At 48.5% G+C, this 21,754-nt stretch overlaps 3 protein-coding genes across 3 annotated transcripts; 2 read left to right on the top strand and 1 right to left on the bottom strand.

Annotated features, from left to right (window-relative positions):
* The first annotated feature begins 3,267 nt into the window (after positions 1–3,267).
* On the top strand, positions 3,268–8,012 carry LOC100836101 (pentatricopeptide repeat-containing protein At5g09450, mitochondrial). The gene is made up of 2 exons (XM_003579816.4): positions 3,268–3,725; positions 6,981–8,012. Exons 1-2 carry the CDS (start codon positions 3,363–3,365, stop codon positions 7,884–7,886), a joined length of 1,269 nt encoding a protein of 422 aa, XP_003579864.1. The 5' UTR covers positions 3,268–3,362; the 3' UTR covers positions 7,887–8,012.
* Positions 8,013–8,273: 261 nt separating this feature from the next.
* Positions 8,274–10,854, top strand: LOC100840089 (E3 ubiquitin-protein ligase ATL6). Its single transcript, XM_003581248.4, has one exon. The coding sequence runs from the start codon at positions 8,780–8,782 to the stop codon at positions 9,941–9,943; it is 1,164 nt and encodes a 387-aa protein (XP_003581296.2). The 5' UTR covers positions 8,274–8,779; the 3' UTR covers positions 9,944–10,854.
* A 6,834-nt stretch (positions 10,855–17,688) lies between these two features.
* Positions 17,689–19,425, bottom strand: LOC100836409 (RING-H2 finger protein ATL52). The gene has a single exon (XM_003579817.4). It carries the CDS (start codon positions 19,177–19,179, stop codon positions 17,989–17,991), a length of 1,191 nt encoding a protein of 396 aa, XP_003579865.1. The 5' UTR covers positions 19,180–19,425; the 3' UTR covers positions 17,689–17,988.
* Between the last annotated feature and the right edge of the window lie 2,329 nt (positions 19,426–21,754).

Raw genomic sequence — 21,754 nt, forward strand, 5'->3', positions numbered from 1 at the left:
ATCAATAAAATTGTTAGTGGTAGTTGTTCGAGTATTAAGTAAAAAATATAATTGCGGGCTTCCTGACTTTGCCCCCGTTTTAATCTTATGAAAATAAAAAACAAAACTACGAAGGTTTTTACAATCGGAAATGATCAGTCTTATTTGTTATTGTGCGTGTCTTTCCCCTTATTAGCAAAGCTTTAGTTTAAATTCGCCAGCACGATGAGGAACAGAGTAAGAGAGCGAAGATGTCACAGTCCCCGCAGGAAATTTTCACCAAATTGTCTGTAGCCTGCAACCCGTGGGAACTCACCGGCCTATTCTTCATAGGCATGGTGACTGGTGGCATTCTCATCGGCGTGGCGCGACTGTGGAAGAGTCGCGTCCGCGGCTGAGCCTGTGGCGACCATCGGCGGCGCGATGGAGGCATGTGCGGCCGGAGACGGTGCGATAGTCTAGTGCTGCTGCATCCGCCTCAAGTTTAAGGGTGGGTTAGTGGTCCAGGTTGTGGTACTTGTTAGTGGTTCGAGTGTGTTGGTTGTAGTGGTTTGAGTCTTGTAATATCCCTGATCAATAAAGTTGTTACGATAATTGATGGGGGGCTACCCCCGACTTAGATGAGATTTAACCATTAGTCCTCCTTGTAGTACTGGAGACAAACTTGTGGTCGTGGGCTGCGGCTGCTCCACTAATTGAACTCTGAAACTACGTTTACACCGAGAAACCAATTTCATTTGGAGAACAGAAAACAGACGCCGCGAAAAGGATCGTGGTAATGGAACAATTAGCACATTTCTTTATGAAACTAGTAAATACTCAATCCATAGGGCGTATGACTGTCAAACCTTTTGAAGTTTGACCAATCTTTGTAGCAAAAGGTATCAACATTTATAGTGTCAAATCAAGATAATATGAAAATTTTATGTTACGGCGGATCTAATAATATTCATTTGGACGCAGCATCATCATCAGCTGTTCAACGTTCCTCGTCGTCCTATGCACAACCCGCAGCTCCTTGCAGTTCACATACCCGAGCTTCAACTGCAACCGGGGCGAGAAGGAGTTCGTGGCTGAGGTGAACACCATCAGTAAACTCTCCCACCGCAACCTCGTGAAGATCATCAGGTGGTGCAGCAACAGGGGCGAGCCGCTCCTCGTCTACGAGTACTTCCCCATGGGCAGCCTCGACAAGCTACTCTACTCCAAACCCAGCAGCAGAGTCTTGACAATGACGGGTCACACGATGAACACTAGAAGCACCGACCCAGAGCTGACGTAGGAGCGGCGGTATACATGATATCATCCGGGCGTGGCGTCGATGCTGGACTACTGGCACCACGGGAGCAACAAGCGGATCCTGCACAGGGACGTCAAGACCAGCAAACGGACCACGACGGCATGACGCACCACTCCACGCGGGAAATGTTCGGCACGCATGGCTACATGGCCTACGAGAGCTCATGGAGGTGGTCCGCGGGAGGAGCCCTAGCAGCTCGGTGCTGTACCACAGCGTCAGCGACGACCGAGGCGATGAGTCCTTCAGCGGGCGAGCGGGGTCTCATTCTCGCCTTGCGCCCATGCACATCGTGGACTGGACATGTGGACATGGAGGCTCTACGGCGAGGGGAAGGCGTTACATGTTGCCGACATGGTACTCGGCGGAATGTATAACGAGGCGCAAGTGGACTGCGCGGTGAGGCTGGCATTGGCGTGCTGCCACCCGGCAGTCCATGAGGCGTGCGCCGCCGGCACGGTGAATTAAGGCAGGCCTAGAGGCGGTGCGGCATCCGCCTCCAAGTTTAAAGGTGTGTTAGTAGTCCAGGTTGCGGTACTTTTTAGTAGGGGAAACCGGATTGGATATAGATGGATAATGATCATACCGTATCATATTCCATATTTTTTAACGGATTCGGAAGAGGTGCGGATGCGGTACGGATGCGGAAACAAATACAGAATATGAAGGATAATATGGGAAACGGAACGGCGTCCGACCGGAAACGGACAAATATGATCGGACATTACAGAGAAAATTCAAGATTTGGACAGCAAGTAGCAACCACTGTATTGAGCTACTAGCTAGCTATCAACTAGTGAAAAGTATGAACACTAATCAAGGAGAAAAGCTGGTGAATAATTAACCAAGGAGAGAAGATTAGAAAATCTGAGCCGATTGGAAGTAGGAGTCAGCGGTGTCATTTTGTTGCAGCCTGGTAGCACCAGATTGCTTTGACTATGAAATATGGATTTTGTTGCAGCCTGGTAGCAGTAGTTTAGGTGAAAGACAGGATAGCTAGGCCTTGGGCCATTCTTGTTATGGGCTGCATATGAAATACGGATAAATCTGAATTAGTCACGCCGGATTATCTGATTTAAAATCCGGATAATCCGGTATCCGCGGATAACACCGCTCCCGTATCCTATTCCAAATCCGATTGAACTATCCGAAATCCGTTTTCGATCGGATACACAAATTTTCTCCCGTATCCGATCCTACCGGATTCGAAACCGGATCCGGACGGAAATTATCCGATCCGGTTCCACCCCTACTTTTTAGTGGTTCGAGCATGTTATTGGTTGTAGTGGTTTGAGTCTTGTAATAATGGTTCGAGTATTAAGTAAAGAAGATAATTGGTGCCCACACACACACACACGACTTCATTGAGATTTAACAAACTTGTGGCCGTGGGCTGTGTCTGATCCACTAATTGAACTCTGAACTATGTTTACACCGAAAAAGCCAATTTCATTGCCTATGACTCTCAAACCTTTTTAAGTTTGACAAAGCTTTTTAGCAAAAGGTATTAACATTTATTGTGTCAAATCAAGATAATATGAAAACTATATGTTACAACGGATCCAATAATCTTCATTTGGACGCAGCATCATCATCAGTTGTTCGACGTTACTCGTCTTTCTATGCACAACCTGCAGTTCACGTAACCGAGTTTCAATGACACAACCAACAATGCCAAATTTAGCTTCAGTCCGGGCACGACAATCGTGAACGGCTCCTTGCATATCACACCCAACACCGGCGACGTCCGCCGCCGATCGAGCAGAGTGGTGTACGCGCGGGAAACCCTTAACCGTAAAACAGCAATCGTGCTGACGTCGTTCAAGACGGAGTTTCACATACACTAACAATAAAAATTTGCTAGCCCCGAGAGACATGCTCTTCTTTCCTTTCCCTCCACATGTCTGTGCTTGGTGCCGAGCCTTAGGATGTCCATTTCGGGCCGGCATGCCCGGCCCCTTTATTGTCGGGCTTGGGGGCTGTGCCCGGGCTAGGCCCATTTAGTTGGTGCCGGGCCTGTGCCAGGCCGGCCCGGCCCGATAGCCACCAATAGTACCGACGGTCTTCCCGCGGCAGAGCACACAAGATGGCGGCGGTTCTTCTCCGTGCCGCTCGTGTCTCGCGGCTCCTCGCACTCCCCCGCTCCGTCGTCGCAAGCCCTAGCGCACTATCCTCCTCCTCCTACAGCGCCTCCACAGTTGAGACGCCGTTCCCCGCCGCCGCTACCCCGACCCTCGCGGCTGACGTTGACGACCAGCGAGGAGCCGTCGTGGCCGTAGGCGAGGACGACGACCTGAGGAGCCTCATCTTCCGGCTGCGGCTGGCGAAGCGGAGCGCGACGGAGGCGCTCGATAGGTGGGCGGGCGAGGGCCGCGCCGCCCCCGCGCCGGAGCTCCGCCGCGTCGCCCGCGACCTCAGCCGCGCCCGCCGCTACAAGCACGCGCTCGAGGTTTGCGCACTCTCAGATCCCTGATTTCTTATGATTGCTGTGCTCAGTGAGAGAAGGGTTCGTGGATTTGGAACGATTTGGTCCAGGTTATGATGGACTGCAATGATACAATAAAGAGCATCTCGCCAGAAAGCATTGGCTGCGGACATGTTGTAATTAGATCCACTGTACAACGATACGATCTGTTCCTCATTGCAAAGATGCGATCTGTTAGTATAATTCGTTTAGAAAAAGGTTATGAAATGTTGCCGATGTTGATTCACCTAGCGGAAATTTGTTTTTGTTTTTAACCGGGCAACCCTGGTTCCGTTACTTGTATAATGGAAATACAACAAGTGAATTACAGCAAGAGATGGGAGAAGGGGAGAAGGTAGTTCGGCTGTAACAGGAACCCGACTGGCTCTGCCCGATTCGGTACAGAAACTATGGGTAAAAACCTGCTACCACACGTATTAAAGTTTTTCTAGCCCTACCAATAAAGTCCAGGCACCCACAAACTTAGTGCACCTTAAAAGATTACGAGACCAGCTGCCAGGATACCCAAAGCTAAATATCTGGCTCAAAGCAAACTATCGCTGATGACTGGTTCTGACCAGCTGGAACTGCAGCATCTTCAATCGCTTCAGGATCATTTGCATCAGCCCCGGTGCCACATCCATCAGGCTCTCCGCACCTTTCTTGAGGCAATCTAGATCAATTTCTTGTTGAAGACCTGCCCAATACACTAAAACGGACTCGGCATAGCAAACAATATCTAGAGGTCAACGAAAAAAGCCTTGTTTTCTTTTTCGAGATAGCCCAGCAGGTAGCAGATAGGGCCACAAAGTGAAATTTATCCCCAAAAGGTAAAAAAGCTTGAACCCATCAATTATATTGCCACAGAGAGTTAGGAATTGCAATTTTACAGGAAAAAAACAAGTGTTGAATACTCTGAATTTGACCACAGAACACAGAAAGAGGAGAACGAGGCCATCTTCCTTTTAATCAAATTGTCTTGAGTCAAATAGCATTAAGGTACACCAGCCATAGGAAAATCTGATTCTTCAAGGGGATCTTTGCTTTGCAAATTCAGGAAAGGTTAGGGCTAAAGCAACTTAGTTCCAACAGTTTGTAAACAGATTTAGTGGTAGGACTCCCAGATTTATTTAGACCCCAGCAAACCATATCAGGATCCAAACTTCTACTCAGGGAATTGGCAGCACAACAAATATTATCCCAAGTTGTTTGTATCATTAAGCTAAAAAAAAAGTTGTTTGTATCACAGGAGACATATATCTTCTGAAATAGCAGACAGTATTATCCTCCCTAAAATCCAAGAAGGGAGAGTTCTGATTTTGACAAATTTCAAAGATCTTGTGGGTGATAATCACAAAGAGGATCATTCACATTCCATTTATCTTTCCAGAATCAAGTTAGGTTGCCATCTCCAAAAATAGTCCTTCTCCCAGCCATATAGGTATCCCTGACTCTAAGCAAATCTCTCCAAATGGGAGTCAGAAACTCTCCCTTGAACAGAAGAAATAGAATATCTTCTTAGATATTTAGCTTTCACGATGTTCTGCCAAAGGCTATTCTTACATCTAACTTCCACCTCCATTTGCAAAGTTAACTGATGTTCTGTTTTCTCCGATCTTTCACCCCAACACTTTCTTCTTGGACTTACAAACTCTAGTCCATTTCACCAGGTGATATTTATTCTTTTGATGATTTTGTTGCCACAGAAGTCTTCTTCTATGCTTTGTCTAACTTTTCCACAACAGTTTTAGGTAACAAGAACATAGACATGTGGCAGGTAGGGAGATTAGATAGGGAAGCATTCAAGTTATCCAATTATCAAGTTTTTCATGAATTTCTGATTCAGGATCCCAGTCGTTGCTTCTAAGAGCTGTAGAACTAACAGGTACCCCCCAAGTATCTACTCGGACAAGTCCCCAGATGACAATAAAACATACTCCCTCCGTCCCGAATTAACTGACATGGATTTGTATAAGAATCTGTACAAATCCACGTCAGTTAATTCGGGACGGAGGGAGTATGAGAATACACCTCAGCAATATTATTATTTCCATTCAAAATTTAAAGTTCACTTTTCATGAAGTTGATTTTAAGGCCAGACATTAGCTCAAACATATTATATAACAATAGCTTCATATTCAAAGCTTTTTCAGGATCATGGTCAAGACATAAAATATTATCAGCTGCATACTGTAATACATTAGTATGTTCTGAATTTGTAAATCGTAAATGAATAATGCTTTCAGAACACATCTCACAAGTGATAAATCCAAATATAGTACAAGCAATACTTTTCAATGGTTAGTGACTTAGTTCCCATATTACTTAAATTAATTAAACGTGCATTAAATCAAAGTTCCTTATTCTTAATATGTTCTAGCGTTGGATCACAGGTTCATTTCCGGGCATGTTTGGTTTGTGTCATTTCCATGAGAGGTTTTGATAATCCCAATCTCAGCATATAAAGCACTGCACGAAGCAAATGCGGAAATGTATCGAAAATTGATTTGCCAGAAGTTTCACTTTCAATTTGTTTTTATGATGCATGATCTGCCATGAATTATTTCGTGGTATGGTAGAAGTTCAACTTAGCACTCACATCAATATCCAACCTTATATGTTACACAAACAAATATAATCTTATAAGAGCATGCCAAAAGAGTATAATAAACCAGTTACTGCTAGTTGTTTCTAAATCATACCTCTGTTGCATGAGTTCCTGAGTGGAAGTTCTTCTAATGGTAAGCTTAACTTACTAGCGACATACCCGTGCGTTGCTACAGATAAAACAAATTAGTTGCTATGGCTAAGTTAGACTAAAAAAATATTATGACATATTAATGGTATTTGTTTATGACTTTATTCAACTTTGGTGGCAAACATCATTATCACCCCAGCCTTTGCAATAAATTTATTGTTTACATTAAAAAAGTTGAGAGGAGTTTTTTTTATAATATGAGGAGTGACAGACCGCCACCACCGATTGCCTCTTTTATAGGAGTAAAGATCTTGCATCCCAGACCTCAGCAATCACTACACTTTCGCATTGACAACTACAAACACATACCCAATTGCGCTGTATCTAGGCATTAAACCTTCACCTGGCACCAAACAATAATGTTATATTGCCTATTCTGTTACCTGTAAAATGCTTACAAACATGATCCAGCAATTTGACCATTGCTGCTGTATTTGTGGTAAAGGCTGAAACTATTAGTCCTTAACTTCGAATTTTTGTAGGTAGCAGAGTGGATGAAGACACACCATGAGTCTGATTTATCTGAGAACGACTATGGAGTGCGCATTGACTTGATTACAAAAGTTTTTGGCGCTAATGCAGCCGAAGATTTTTTTGAGAAGCTTCCTTCTGAAGCCAAATCACTGGAAGCATATACTGCACTCCTCCATTCCTATGCTCGATCAAAGATGACAGACAAAGCTGAGAGGCTGTTTGAGAGAATGAAGGATGCCGATCTATCTATTGATGTCCTGGTTTACAATGAAATGATGACCTTGTATATTTCTGTTGGCGAGCTTGATAAAGTTCCAGCTGTTGCTGAAGAACTGAAGAGGCAAAATGTTTCTCCAGATCTATTCACATACAACCTCCGGATCAGCGCATCTGCTGCATCCATGGATCTTGAGATCTTCAAAGGAATTCTTGATGAGATGTCGAAAGATCCAAACTCCAATGAAGGATGGACACTGTACCGAAACCTTGCCACTATTTATGTCAACGCCAGTCAGCTTGTTAGCTCTGGAAATTCACTGGTTGAAGCTGAAGCGAAGATTAGCCAGAGGGAGTGGATAACCTATGATTTCCTCATCCTTTTACATACCGGTCTTGGTAACCTTGAAAGGGTAAAGGACATATGGAAATCGATGCAGATGACCTCCCAGAGGATGACTAGTCGAAATTACATCTGTGTGCTCTCCTCCTATCTTATGTGTGGGCAGCTGAAGGATGCCAAGGAGATCGTCGACCAGTGGCAGCGATCAAAAGCTCCAGAGTTTGACATCTCGGCATGCAACAGGCTGTTCGATGCTCTTCTGGGCGCTGGTTTCACCGACACCGCGGATAGCTTTAGAGAACTGATGTTGCAAAAGAGTTGTATACTGACAAGCATGGCAGGGCAGTGCTCCTAAATGGCATTGTGCGCCATATGAAAACAGCTGCCTGCTTCTATGTTGCTGTATGATGAGCCAATAATAATAGTCAGGAAAACGTTTACGCTTTGTTTTGGCAATTATATCTGACTATATTTCCAGATATCTAGCATGTGTGAAGCTAAATTTGTCATCGATTGCACGGGTAGGTGCGCACGGTCATGCTGTTTGAAGAATAGAATGGCGTATGATTGCTTCTCCAGGTACACCTGCTCCCCCTTCCCACTGTTTGATCACACTTCACAATGTTGTTCCCATGTTTCTCGTAAGCCAGGGGCAGGTGAATTGGCGTGACATGATTGTCCATAGAAAACGTGGTCACAATCCAGACGAGCTTGTTTAAGGATTTATCGGCCGCTCGAAGACATTGGAATATTCTCAAATACTCTGTTTCTTTCTAGTACTTGTTGTCTAGAAAAAACTACTCCATTAAACATTGAGAGTCTAAAACGAAACGTACTCGGATACAAAACGGAGGAAGTAATAGCATACGGTTCTCTCTATCACTACCATGATCAGAGTTCTATTTTATCAATAAGATGCCTACAGTTAGTACCCGGCATCGCGTCGCACTCAACGTGACTCTAAATTTAGCCGTCAAAGATACTTGGTCAGCAAAGATCAATCCAGAGTGGGGCAGAAAAGAGAGGGCAATTCGGTGAGAAAAGAGCAAAAGGCAAGTGTCCACCCTTCAAAATTCCTAATTTTCTACCCTAGGAGGAAAGTGCGTGGGGATTAGGGATTTAGGCGCCGCCGCTAGAGTAGCACACCGCCAGTTTTCTGTCGTCGTCTGACGCGCATCCCATTGAAGTACTCCAAAACCGCCGCAGTAAGCGGCTTGCTGCTTCGGCAATCCTGTGGTCGCGGCAGCGATGGGGGTGGTGTTGCGCGCACACCTCCTCGTCGCTCTCTGCCTCGTCGGCGCCGGTGGGGCGGCCATGGCGCAGAATTCGGCGCCGCCGCCGCGCGGGCATGCGCAGCCGCTGCCGAAGCAGACGCCGTTCGGGCGCGCCATGTCGACGGTCATCACGGTGGCCATCAGCGTCTTCTTCTTCCTGCTCTTCTTCTGCGCCTACATCAACCAGTGCCGCCTCGCGGGCGAAGGCGGCGGCGCGCCGCGGGGGACCAACGTTGCGGGCGCCGGGGCCGGGGCCGGGGCGTCCAGGAGGGGGAAGCGCGGGCTGGACCCCGCGGTCGTGGCGACGTTCCCCATCATGCCGTACAGGGAGATCAAGGAGCACAAGATCGGCAGGGGCGTGCTGGAGTGCGCCGTGTGCCTGACCGCGTTCGAGGAAGGGGACGACCTCCGGCTGCTGCCCCACTGCTCGCACGCGTTCCACCCGGAGTGCATCGACCCCTGGCTCGAGGCGCGGGTCACGTGCCCGCTGTGCCGCGCCAACCTCGAGAAGCCGCCGCCGCCCCCAACGGCGGCGGCTGTCGTGACGCCCCCTTCGCCAGAGCAGATGGCGCCTTCGCCTGCGCCATCCCCGCCGCCGCATGCCGTGGCGGTGGCGATACCGGTGCGGGAAGAGGAGGAGGAGAGCGACGAGGAGGACAGGAAGGAGGAGGCCATGGAGCTCGAGCTGCTCCGCAGCGAGCGGCGCGCGGCGAGGCTGCCGAGGTCGCACTCGACGGGGCACTCGCTCTATGCGGCGTCCGCGGCCGCCGCGGAACGCAGCGACCACGAGAGGTTCACGCTGCGGCTGCCGCACCACGTGAGGGAGCAGGTGCTCAGGTCGCGCCGCCTGCGCCACGCCACGAGCCTGATCGACATCTCCGGCTTGAGCCCCGAGGGGAGCTCGCGCGGAGGACGGCGCGCAGTGGGAGGAGGCAGCTTCGGCAACGCCGAAGGCGGCAGCAGCCATGGCGGGCGGCGGTGGCAGGCGTTCCTGGCCAGGACGATGTCGTGGGCCCGAGGGGGAGGCGACGGATCGGTGCGGAAGGGGTGGGACGGATCGACTAGGAGGGGAAGGGAGGATGCCGAATCGAGCAGGAAGGGGCTGGCTTCGCCTTCGCCGGCGGCGGGGCGGCCATGATCATGCCGGCAGTCGACGCCGACAGCGGCACCGTAGCCGGAACGGAAAGCATGTTGTTGACTGTAAAAAATCGAGTGCACTTTGGTTTGATCTCTTTGGAGATATGATTTTTTAACATTTTCAGGATAATGATAACTTTTTCGTCTTCTTTATAGCTAGGAAAATTAGCGTTTGGTTTACGATGCCTGAAATCGACTCTCACGGAGTGAAATTTTGTCCGTTCTGTAGATTCCCACGGGATTAAAAACCTTGGACAGAGGGGGCAGAATCGGAAGGTTCTCTTTGGATGTGTCGATCTTTTTCCTCCTACGGACGACGGCCTTCTCTTTTCAGGACCTTTTGCAAGAGAGGATGCTAGTGGAGAAGCATTTGCATATCTTGCTTTCGAGCCCGAGAAGCTGTTCTTTCGGAGATTCCTGTCGTCCGTAATGTGGGGTTGCTAAATTGTCGGGATAGTTTAATGGTTGGTGTCTGATAACGTTTTGTTTACGAGAGGTCAGTCTTCATCTGAAAGCTTCGTGTGGGATGAATGACAGGGGCATTGCTGCATTTTGTGGTCTTGGCGTGCTTGACGGCCCGCCAATACGGCATCTTAGCCGCATCGGCGCAAGGTTACCCAGGACAGGTCGTGACTCCCGTATAAGTCTATCACCGCATCATCATAGTATGCTCCAAAGTCTGAAACGAGTGAGCTTAGCCTAGCCGTCTGGCTGGGGTGGAGGTGGAGGTGGAGCCGTCCAGGACGAAAGGCAGCTCACGAACGCAATTGAGTCATGCATTGCTTGTGAACAACAGGGTGCGTCCACACGGCTGCTAGTCAGGGAGTAGTACTCAGCATGCCAAGTCCAAATACTCGGACTTTTCGTTTCCAGAATGAAATCAACCAGCAGCTCTGTTGCTGTTTCCTCGCACCCCGAAAAGAATTTCAAGTGGCAAAGGAAGCAAGAGGATTCTTTCTTCTTATCTTTTTTTTCTTTCTTACTCTTCTTCAGGTTGCAGCTCTCGCTTTTGCTCATTTGGATTTGGCCCACATTGCTAGAACAGCAAACAGCACCAACATGGCTTTAGCAAGGAACGGTACCTTTTGGACGGAAAGGAATCGTCTCATGCACATAAAAAGCCCGGTTAGTACCTACTGCGGCGAACATTGGTCAAGATAGGAAGCTGAAAGCCGATCCAGATGCAGATCTTGTTCTAGACAAGTTGAACACCAATCCAGATAGATGTAGTTCTTGTGCTAGACGAGTTGTATACCAATTAATCCCTGACAGATTAATGCGGTCAATATCATCGCAAGTGAAATTGTATTGGGGGAGCTCTGTTAAAGTCCAAACAACACGTGCCCGTTGACTCGTTCTCTCGGGCATGTATGAGTTGACAGACGCTGCTCCATGAATTTGGGGCCCCATTTGAATCAAGAGATTTCGAACTCTCCTGGCGTCTGCAACGACAGAACCATCCCTGAAAATGAACGTTTGGATCAGACTGTATCGATCATTTCTCGATCTTCACCTCAACGGTCTATAAGGTGGCCTTGGAAATCATGTACAGGCTGAAAAGTCTCAGGTTTTGGATTAATTAACTCAGCTGATTGGCATGTGTAAATAACTTTTTTTCCAGACAATCCCAAAGGACCGGATTCCATTAGAACAACCTGAGTTTGTCCAGCATACATAGTTTCAAATCTGAAAACTAGAACATGAAGGCCCACGTTGCCACACCCACCCCTAATTAGAAAAGAATGATGAAAATAGTTCAGAACATTTAGGTGGTACATATATGTGAGAAAAATATGAACTGCTTTGAGTTGGTGTTCTCAGAGAAACATTGTAAAAGTCGATGAACAATTGCAAAATTCAGAAGAACGCAATGCTGAACCAAAACGTACAAAAGTACATGAGGCGGCAACAAGCTGTTAGATTCGAGAATCTCTTATCATTGAGTAAATTTCAAAGAATTACACTTCTTGGGACAATCTTCTCAATGAGCCACACATTTCGATAATTTGCTCGTCAAACCACACTTCTTAGGATTAATTGTCTCAACATACCCAAAATTGATGATTAAGCCATGTTAACAGTTTTCCTTACAGGTGGGGCCCGATGTCAGTTGCCACGTCGGACGCAAACACGACCCCACCTGTCAGCCCATGTCGGACTTAACCCGACCCGACCCGTCGAGGGCGAAGCAGTGTGCAGACGGCGAGGAAGACAGTCGCCGGAGTCGAAGGAGACGAAGCGCGCGGCGGAGTTCCAGGGGCCGAGGTGGCGCTCCAGGGTGCTTTCCTCGTGCGCGCTGGCACGGGGAGGCAGATGGCAGCGGCGTCGGGTCGAATCAGGCGCTGCAGCGGCCCAACGACGGCGAAGTGGAGGCAGTCGGCGTCAAGCTCTGACGCGGGGGAGATTGGGGGCGCGGGTGAACTAGGAGAGCGCACCGGTGGACTCACAGAGACTCCGCGGTGCTCTCAATGCAGGTGATGGGGTCGGCGGAGCGCTGCAACGGCTGGATTTGGGCGGGGCTTGCCGACAGTGGGGAAGATGACCGCGGGGGAGGTGGTGCAGGCGCGCACGGGGTCTGTGGCTTCGGGTCCGCGGTCGACGGCGCGGAGCGGTCGGGGTGGCACGGGCAGGGCCAGAGGGCAGCGTGAGCACTCGCCGGACTTGGGGAGGAAATGGAGAGAGAGAGAGAGAGAGAGAGAGAGAGAGAGAGAGATAGAGCATGGGAAGAAGAGGCTCGGGAGGAGAATTAGAAGGGGAAAGAGGAGGGCAGTCGAAGCAGGGGACAAGAAGAGCAGGGCAACAAGGACGGGGTGGGCGGACCAGTGCGGGGCGAGGTCCATGGCGACAGGACGCCGGCGGTGTGGCTACATGCAGCGAGTACGGGTTAACGGGTCGGGTCGTGTTTGCGTCTGACGTGGCAACTGACAGCGGACCCCACCTGTAAGGAAAACTGTTAACATGGTTTAATCATCAGTTTTGGGTACGTTGAGACAATTAGCCCCAAGAAGTGTGGTTTTGCGAGCAAATTACCGAAATGCGTGGCTCAGTGAAAAGTCTGCCCCAAGAAATGTGGTTCTTTGAAATTTACTCCTTATCATTTGCCATGAAGATTGAAAGTGTTCTGACGTCGTCTCATAACAACCTTCATTGTTTCCAAAACAAGACAGTAATGGAACAAGCGCAACGGCAAATTTAGAAGTAAAGACAGTACCTCATTTGATTCCTTCCTTGGCAGCATCAGAAAAGAAGATTAGGAACTTACGGTTCTAACACCCAGCATTACTAACATCATTCTCCGTGCATATATTTTCAGCATGAACAAACATAGTAGATGAGCAAACCTGAAGATATTTGAGGATGTGCATTAGTGCAGCTTGCATAGATGAGCATGCCCTTCTAGAGAACATTACTTCTAGCTGCATGGACTATATTTGGCATAAGATTATTTTATAGTTTTATTCTCTGTCATGGTCTTTAACATAGTTTTCTTTTCTCACTGTGCTAACTTCAGATTCTATTGTTGTTCCATCAGTCGGTTGTTCCACTCTGCTGACTTTAAATTCTTCCGGGGCTCCCATGGTCATTTTAAGAGTAAATTTGAAGTAACCACAGTTCTTGAGTCAAGTTTCTCACAGAACCACACTTTTCAATAATTTTCTCGCAGAACCACACTTCTTCGGACTAATCTTTTCAGTTTGCAAGTGAAAAATTGTATTGAGGGAGCTCTGTTGAAGTCCAAACAGCACATGCCGTTCACTCGTTCTCTCGGGCATGTATGATCCACCAACAGTAGTTGATAGACGCTGCTCCATGAATTTGGGGCCCCATTTGACTGAAGAGGTTTCGAACTCACCTGGCGTCTGCAACGACAGAACCATCCCTGGAAATGAACGTTTGGATCAGACTGCATCGATCACCTCTCGATCTTCACCTCAACGTCTAATGTGGCCTTGGAAACTATGTACATGCTGAAAAGTCTCAGGTTTTGGATTAATTAACTCAGCTGATTGGCATGTGTAAATAACTTTTTTTTCCCAAACCATCCCAAAGGACCGGGTTCCATTAGAACAACTTGAGTTTGTCCAGCATACATAGTTTCAAACCTGAAAACTAGAACATGAAGGCGCACGTTGCCACACCCACCCATAATTGGAAAAGAATGATGAAAATAGTTCAGAACATTTAGGTGGTACATATATGTGAGAAAAATATGAACTGCTTTGAGTTGGTGTTCTTAGAGGAACATTGTAAAAGTCAATGAACAACTGCAAAATTCAGAAGACGCAATGCTGAACCAAAACGTACAAAAGTACATGAGGCGGCAACAAGCTGCTAGATTCGAGAATCTCTTATCATTTGCCATGAAGATTGAAAGTGTCCTGACATCGTCTCATAACAACATTCATTGTTTCCAAAACAAGACAGTAACGGAACAAGCACAACGGCAAATTTAGAAGCAAAGACAGTACCTCACTTGATTCCTTGGCAGCATCAAAAAAGAAAATTAGGAACTTACGGTTCTAACACCCAGCATTACTAACATCATTCTCCGTGCATATACTTTTCAGCCTGAACAAACATAGTAGATGAGCAAACCTGAAGATATTTGAGGATGTGCATTAGTGCAGAACTTGCATACATGAGCATGCCCTTCTAGGAGGGGAACATTACTTCTAGCTGCATGGACTATATTTGGCATAAGATTACTGTATAGTTTTATTTTCTGTCATGGTCTTTAACATAGTTTTCTTTTTCCACTGTGCTAACTTCAGATTCTTTTGTTGTTCCATCAGTTGGTTGTTCCACTCTGTTGACTTCAAATTCTTCCGGGGCTCCCATGGTCATTTTAATTTGAGTAAATCTCACATAACCACAGTTTGTTGGGGGGCAACGCCGCGGCCGCACATTTGTCCGGAAAACCACTTTAATAGATTTTTGCTAAATCTCGCATAACCTGACAATGATTTTTGCTAATTTGTTCGGAAAAGCACACATTTTGAGTCTGGCTGTCTCGAGTGGCCCAAAACAGAGGGTTAAGCCATTTTAACAGGTTTCCTTACATGTGGGCCCCACATCTCAGGTTCCACGTCAGCCAAAACCTGGCCGGACCTGTTAGCTTGCCATGTCAGGTGCCATTGGGGAATAGATGCGGGCATGACGGGCTAACGGGTCGGGTCAGGTTTTTGCCAACGTGGCACCTGACCCTTGAGACCCACATGTATGGAAACCTGTCAAAATGGCTTAACGTTCTGTTTGTTCTATGGTTCAATTATTACTGAGGTGGAAAATTGTGATGTGCAGCTCCTAATTTCATCATTTAAGAGCCATTTTGGCTTGTTAATCATGTAAAACAACGCTTATACATGTGGTAGGCTGAAGTAGGAGTTGTTTGCACATGTTAGGAAGCTGAAGGGGCTGAATGTAAAGCTTTCTATTTAGGCATCTCCTCTTGCTCGAAAATAGATAAAGAGAGTTGAGTTTTCTGTGTTCTTGAGAGCTCTAGGGTTAGGGTGAGAGGAAAGACATTTGATCTACCAAATCCACCTGGATTTGATAGAGATTGTTGTGGGATTGGAGCTTCCCTATCCTTGTTGACTTCCACCTCGTACTCTTCATCTCCATAGTGAAACTCCGTGCTCGCCGCCGTCCGTGGTTTTTCCCCGCAAGGGGTTTCCACGTAAATCTTTATGTCTTCCCTTGATTTGGTGATTTCTTTGCTATATGTGTTGCTGTTCATCATCTCTACTTGCTATTGGCATCTATTGCTCAAGTTTTGTGCTATTTGGTTGTGTTAGCACTTGAGGCAAGGCATATTTGTGTTCTTTGATATATGGATGATTCTATTGAGGTATTAATGTTCTGGTAAGCTGTCATTGCAGCTGTTAATCTTGTGTGCAGGTTTGAGAATTCGGTGTGTTCAGATTTGATATGCAGGTCAGATTTGTTCTATGCACATAAGATGTTTGTTGAAATGCTTACAAGGAGCAGCTTGCTGTTTTTGAAGGTATTCGGCTGCCCCTCTGTGCTCACAGTGCTTGATAAAAAAATCGTAATACTTCAGAAAGCTGGTGGAAGCAGGAACAGATCGTGGCATCGTTGGACGTCTGACCGAAATGGGCTTTGCTTAGTTCATCAGATATGCCTAATCAAACCATTCCAAGATCACGGGGTCTGGTGCCACAACCACATGGAACGGTCAGACTAGTTACTGTCATCTAAATATAAATTCAGAAAATGGTTTTAAAAAAAGAAGATAAAATCAAAGAATAAACGAATAGTGAAACGGCTTTGCCAATACATCATACTGATTTGACGCTTCCTTACGCTTTCTTTCAAGCATTGCTTCCAGGACAACGGAGAGTATTCCAAGATAAAGAACCACCATTAGCACATAAATTTGACAGTAAATAACACTTTAGTAAATGAAGTGGCAAATCCTGGATTTGGGCCCTGGCATAAACTTGGCACGCAGAAGTTGCAACTTGATGTAAGTTTTCCCTTCTATTAAGTTTACGAGTTGACGGTGTATTTCACTGTATATAAAATCCCGCAACACCTTGAGCCCACGAAGGCACGTTCTCGTTTTAAGAAGTTGAGGCAGATTGCTCCCTCCCATGTTATTTGAAGGGCAAAAGAAACAAATGTAGAGTAAAACAAAGCAACCGACAGAGCAGTGTCTGCTTCCTAGACAAGAACATCTTTCCGCATCTCTTCTCTCTACTCTTGTCTTGGGCTGATCCCTAGACTTCTTTTAAACAATCTTCTCGCATTATCATATTCTTAATTGCACTTGAGGGGGGAACGAAACATCAGAGGTTAAGAGTAACAGGGTAAAAAATAGAGAAATTTTAAGATGCTTATGTTTGTTGCATTATCACTTAGGGGTCGTTTGGAACACAGGTTTTGCATAGGATTTTCACAGGAACTAGATTTCACATGAATGAATTCCTTTATACCGTTTGGAACAAAGGATAGAAAAGTAAAATTCCTACAAAACACTGTTCCTGTCCCACAGATTCACAGAAAATAAAACATCCAGTGGGAGCTCATTTTTTCTCGCGTGGGAACAAGCCAGGCAATCGACAGCACACACGCCCGCGGCCAGGCGGCCATTAGATGACTCGGTGCAATTAAGGCATACCATATCCTCACGGTACCATAAACTAGAAGCTGTATTTAGCACCGGAAACATCTTCGTTCGTTTGGATCGTTCGTGTCTTTCAGAGGATAAAGGATAATGAAGCTGTGCGTATAACCAGGACCATGCACACTTGGTTAATTAGATTTTATGCTGACTAGCTAATGAGGCCTCGTCTATACGATCAATATTTGTACACTATAAATTTGATCTCCTTCTTTGTTTAATCAATTCCTATCTTTTTTCTGTTTCTGTGTTTCAAATGACTTTTTATTCAATCCTATGTTTTTCTACTTCCTGTAGGATTCAAGATGCATGCAACGTCAAATCCTGTGTTTTTCCTGTTCCTTTGTTTCTCCTAACCTTTGTTCCAAACGGCATTTGTTCCAAACGGCGCCTTACTGTGATCATGTAAGCCATTGTGTGTGTATTTTCGCATGCAAAAGAGATAATTTGATCTGATGAAAACATTCCTGTTTTACTAGCATTTCTATGTTTAGACAATTTATATAGTCAAGCTTACAATTCATCATACAAGGCTGAGACAAAGGTAAGTTGGAGGGTTTATAGAACTAAAAGAAATTAAAAGAAAGGCCGAAATTTCATCATAAAGGCTGAGACAAAGAATTCATTTAAAGAGCTAAAAGAAAGCTGTGAGATGATAGTGGGGATTGACTGATGAGCTTGATGAAATGAATCCAATTTGCAGGGAAGAATAGGCATGTACAGAATGCAAGATGCAAGTATGTATATTCCGATTGCAGATTTTTCTTTACTGCATTTCGGGTTTGAACTCATAATCCCCAGGTTTGAGAATACCAGTAACAAGGCAGTATTACACACATGGAGCGATTGATCGGGTAACATTATTAGGAAGGAGCAAAATTCAGCTCAGGATCTCGGCACTGTCACAAGGGCAGCACGGAGCTCCGAGCACGGCAGTGCCGCGAGAAGAAGGACCTTGGGGCACCGCTGGGCGTGGGCCTCTCGGTGCTGGGGTTGCTCAGATGGCCGGTCGCACCGCTTCGATGCTTCTCCCTGCCATTCTGCTCCCCTTGGGGGTCCGCCTCTGACAGTCGGTCCAGCGCAGCGACGCCTGCCGCGGTTGACGCTATCGCAGCGTCCATGGAAGCCGCGCGCCGCACATTCCACGGCAGCGGGCAGGGGAGCTGTGGCACTGGCTCTGGTGTGCTGAATTGCTGCTCCTGCTGGTCTTCCTGCAAGTGCGGCGCGTTCTCCAACTCCTCATCTTCGTGCTCCAGCGTTGAATCGCTCGCGGCATCCACTTGCTCGGCTGCGGCGTTGGCGTTCACATCTGGATCAGCTGTTGATTGATCAGAGTTGGACTGGACGGCGACTCCGGTGGCCGCGGCCGCGGCGGGGTCGAGAACGTCGGAGCGGCAGAGCGGGCAGTTGACATGGGCGCGGAGCCATGTGTCGATGCAGGGGACGTGGAACGCGTGGGCGCACTTGGGCAGCAGGCGCACGAGCTCGCCGTCCTGGAACTCGCCGAGGCACACGGAGCAGTCGGCGGCGCCCAGGAGCCCGGCCCCCGCGCGGTACCGCGTCACCGCGATGGAGTCGATCGCCGCCTCGTCGAGCCCGACGGTCCGGATGTACCAGACGTGGTGCACCACGCCGCCGCCGCCTCCGCCGGCCTCCGGGTCGTCGTTCCCGACGTTGGTCGCCACGGCCGGCGCCGGGGCGAGGAGCGCCTGCCGCCGCCGCCGCCGCAGCTGACGGCGACGAACGGCGACCGAGACGCCAATGAGGATCAGGGAGAGAAATACGACCGCCGCGGCGGCGATGATGGTGTAATTGACGAATTGTCGGTGGTGGCCGGCCCCAGCGGCGTCGCCGTACCCGCTGGTCCCTCCCTGGTCCCTCCTGCCCGCGGCCGGGTGACGGAAGGGAGAAGGCGCCGGCGCCGCAGATCCCGGGCTAGGAGAAGCCCACGGGCTAGGCACATCGGCAGGCGAGGGCGAAGGAGAAGTGGTCGGAGGGGAGGGAGGCGAGTAGCAGCGGTACCTGCCCCAGCCGTTGCAGTCCCCATGGTTGGGGTCGTCGGAGAAGAGGATCCGGCGGTGGTAGGGCGGCATGGCGTCAGGTCGGCGGGCTAGGGCACGATGCCGGCGGCATCGGCGGTAGGAGGAGGACCGGGGGGAGACCGGGAGAGAGGAGGGGAAAGTGGGAGGAAGGTCGTGGGAGCGCGTGCGTTTGGCTGTTCTTTACTTGCTAGTACTTGCGTTTGCGAGGGGCCGGAACGGCGGTGCGGGGAACCGGGGGAGGCTGGCTACCCGTACCCGGGCCGGTGCCCGGTGATGGTTGGTGGCCAAGTTGGACTTGGTGCGTAGAAAAACTTGGCCCGTCGGCTGTAAAGAGTAGCCTTTCTCGCCGAGTGCGGGGTACAGGATGCTTCGGTGGATGTCGTGTCTCCTCCGTTAATCTTCCTCTTGCTTCCTACCTGACGAGATGATGACTTGAGGAGTGACGTGACGTGCGTAGAGTACTGGCGTGATGGTACATGCTACTAACATAGAGTACTCGTGCAGTCGTGCTACTACTTAATTGCCAGTCGTCGACTTGCCAGTTGTCTGGGTCTGTCTCAGCGTCCGCTCAGCCCGTTTGTGTCTCGTACGTACGGCATGGAAAATTCCGGACGAACCAGCCGATACCCATTCCTGACGGACATTTCACTCGGCAGCGTACGTAGAGCGGCGTACGTAGAACAGGTATACTATATACGGAGTACTGGGTTGCGGAGACGTTTGAAGATACGGGCAGACCGATCAGATCGTGGAAACGAAGATTCTGATGTGGGCGAGCTACAACCACTCTTTACGAGAAAGAAGAAGAAGCTACTGCCAGTCTACCTAAAAAAACAATGCGCACCGGCACCGAGTCACCGACGCTCGCCCGCAGGTAGTGCCAAATGCGCGTGCGACAAAAGAAGTACCCTGTCCGCAAAAAGAAAACGACAAAAAGAAAGCACTCGTGCACGTTGCTATGTGGGGTTTGTTTGGGTGGTGCACAAACCAAAAAGAATTGCCAGCGAAAAGAGAGAAAACTGCAGGTTCCATCACCTACTGAGGTGAGAGTTGTTGAGTAAAACACCATCTGAACGATTTTTTTTCAGATTTCATCGTTTATCGGTCTAATCCGTTGCAGATAGGTCCTGATGGAGTATTAGGCAACTTAACCATGTTTTCTGACATGTGGACCCCGCATGTCAGTGCCCGAGGTCTGCCTGCTAGCCTTTGCCGACTGGAAAAGCATCCGCTGCGCCTAGCGGTGGCGAGGATGGCTGCGGGCGGGACGCGCGACTTCTGCGCCCGGCACCGACGGCGCATTGTCGCGCTCGGCAGCGGCGAGGATGGCTTCAGGCGGCAGCGAGAGGCGCGATCACGGGTAGGACGCGCAACGACGGTGCCGAGGGCTGGAGACGCTGCTGCTATGCCGTGCAGAGGCAAGGATGGTTGTGAGCCGCCAGACGGGGGCTCAATCACTCGAAGGAGAGGAACGGGGAGCACGAGTGGAGGAAAAGGAGAACGATGTGGCAAGGAGAACACGAGCGGTGGGAGCGCGAGGGCAGGAGGCGTGCGCACGGGGCCAAATGTTGATGCAGATAGGTCCTGATAGAGTATTAGGCAAGTTAACCATGTTTTCTGACATGTGGACCCCGCATGTCAGTGCCCGAGGTCTACCTACTAGCATTCGCCGATTGGAGACTCATCCGCTGCGCCTAGCGGTGGCGAGGATGGCTGCGGGCGGGACGCGTGACTTCTGCGCCCGGCACCGACGCAGATTGCCACGCTTGGCAGCGGCGAGGATGGCTTAGGGGGGGGCGGGAGGCGCGGCCACAGGGCGTATCCCTCCTGCATCTCCGGCGTCGCCGTTCCCTGCCGGATCGTCCCCGTCAGTCACGGCCTGCCTGGCCAGCAGGCTATCGTGAGCACGCACACAGACATAGCATCGACACTTACTGCTCTGCATGGTCAAGTGTATATAAGGTGAACTGCCAGTCCGATCTGCTATCTTACCAAGACATCGTCAATATTTATGCTAATTTTTAATTTCTAAATTTATCTACTCTCTCCGTCCAACAAAAGATGTCTCAAGTTTGTCAAAATTTAGATGTATCTAGACATGACTTAGTGTATAGATGCATGCAAATTTAGTCAAAGTTGAGACATCCTTTGTTGGACGGAGGAAGTAGTTTGGTTCAATTTTAGCACAATGGATTCATCATCATCTCCGACCTTTATGCTAATTTTTAAGTTTATATGCATACACTATATTAAGGGGGCCCCTTATATTTTCGCACTGGGCCTCCGAAATCTCAGGACCGGGCCTGATTAGGACCTATCTGCAACGGATTAGACCAATAAGTGATGAAATCTGGAAAAAAAACGTTCACGTGGTGTTTTGCGCAACAACATCCCCAATAGGTGTTGGAATGTGCAATTTCCTCGCGAAAGATAATTTTGGTCCTCAATTGGTTGGTTGTATTTGAAATCATGTCCACTTACCTCACAATCTTTTCACATTTTTTTTGACAAAACTTTGATCGACATGGAATCAAGAAGAGAAAATTACTTAAAATCACCACATTTGAAGCAACCTTCTAGGAAAACCACCACATTTCACAAATCGGTGCCCGGAGTCGGTTTTCCT

This window comes from Brachypodium distachyon, chromosome 5 (assembly GCF_000005505.3).
Source record: "Brachypodium distachyon strain Bd21 chromosome 5, Brachypodium_distachyon_v3.0, whole genome shotgun sequence".
Classification (NCBI taxonomy): domain Eukaryota; kingdom Viridiplantae; phylum Streptophyta; class Magnoliopsida; order Poales; family Poaceae; genus Brachypodium; species Brachypodium distachyon.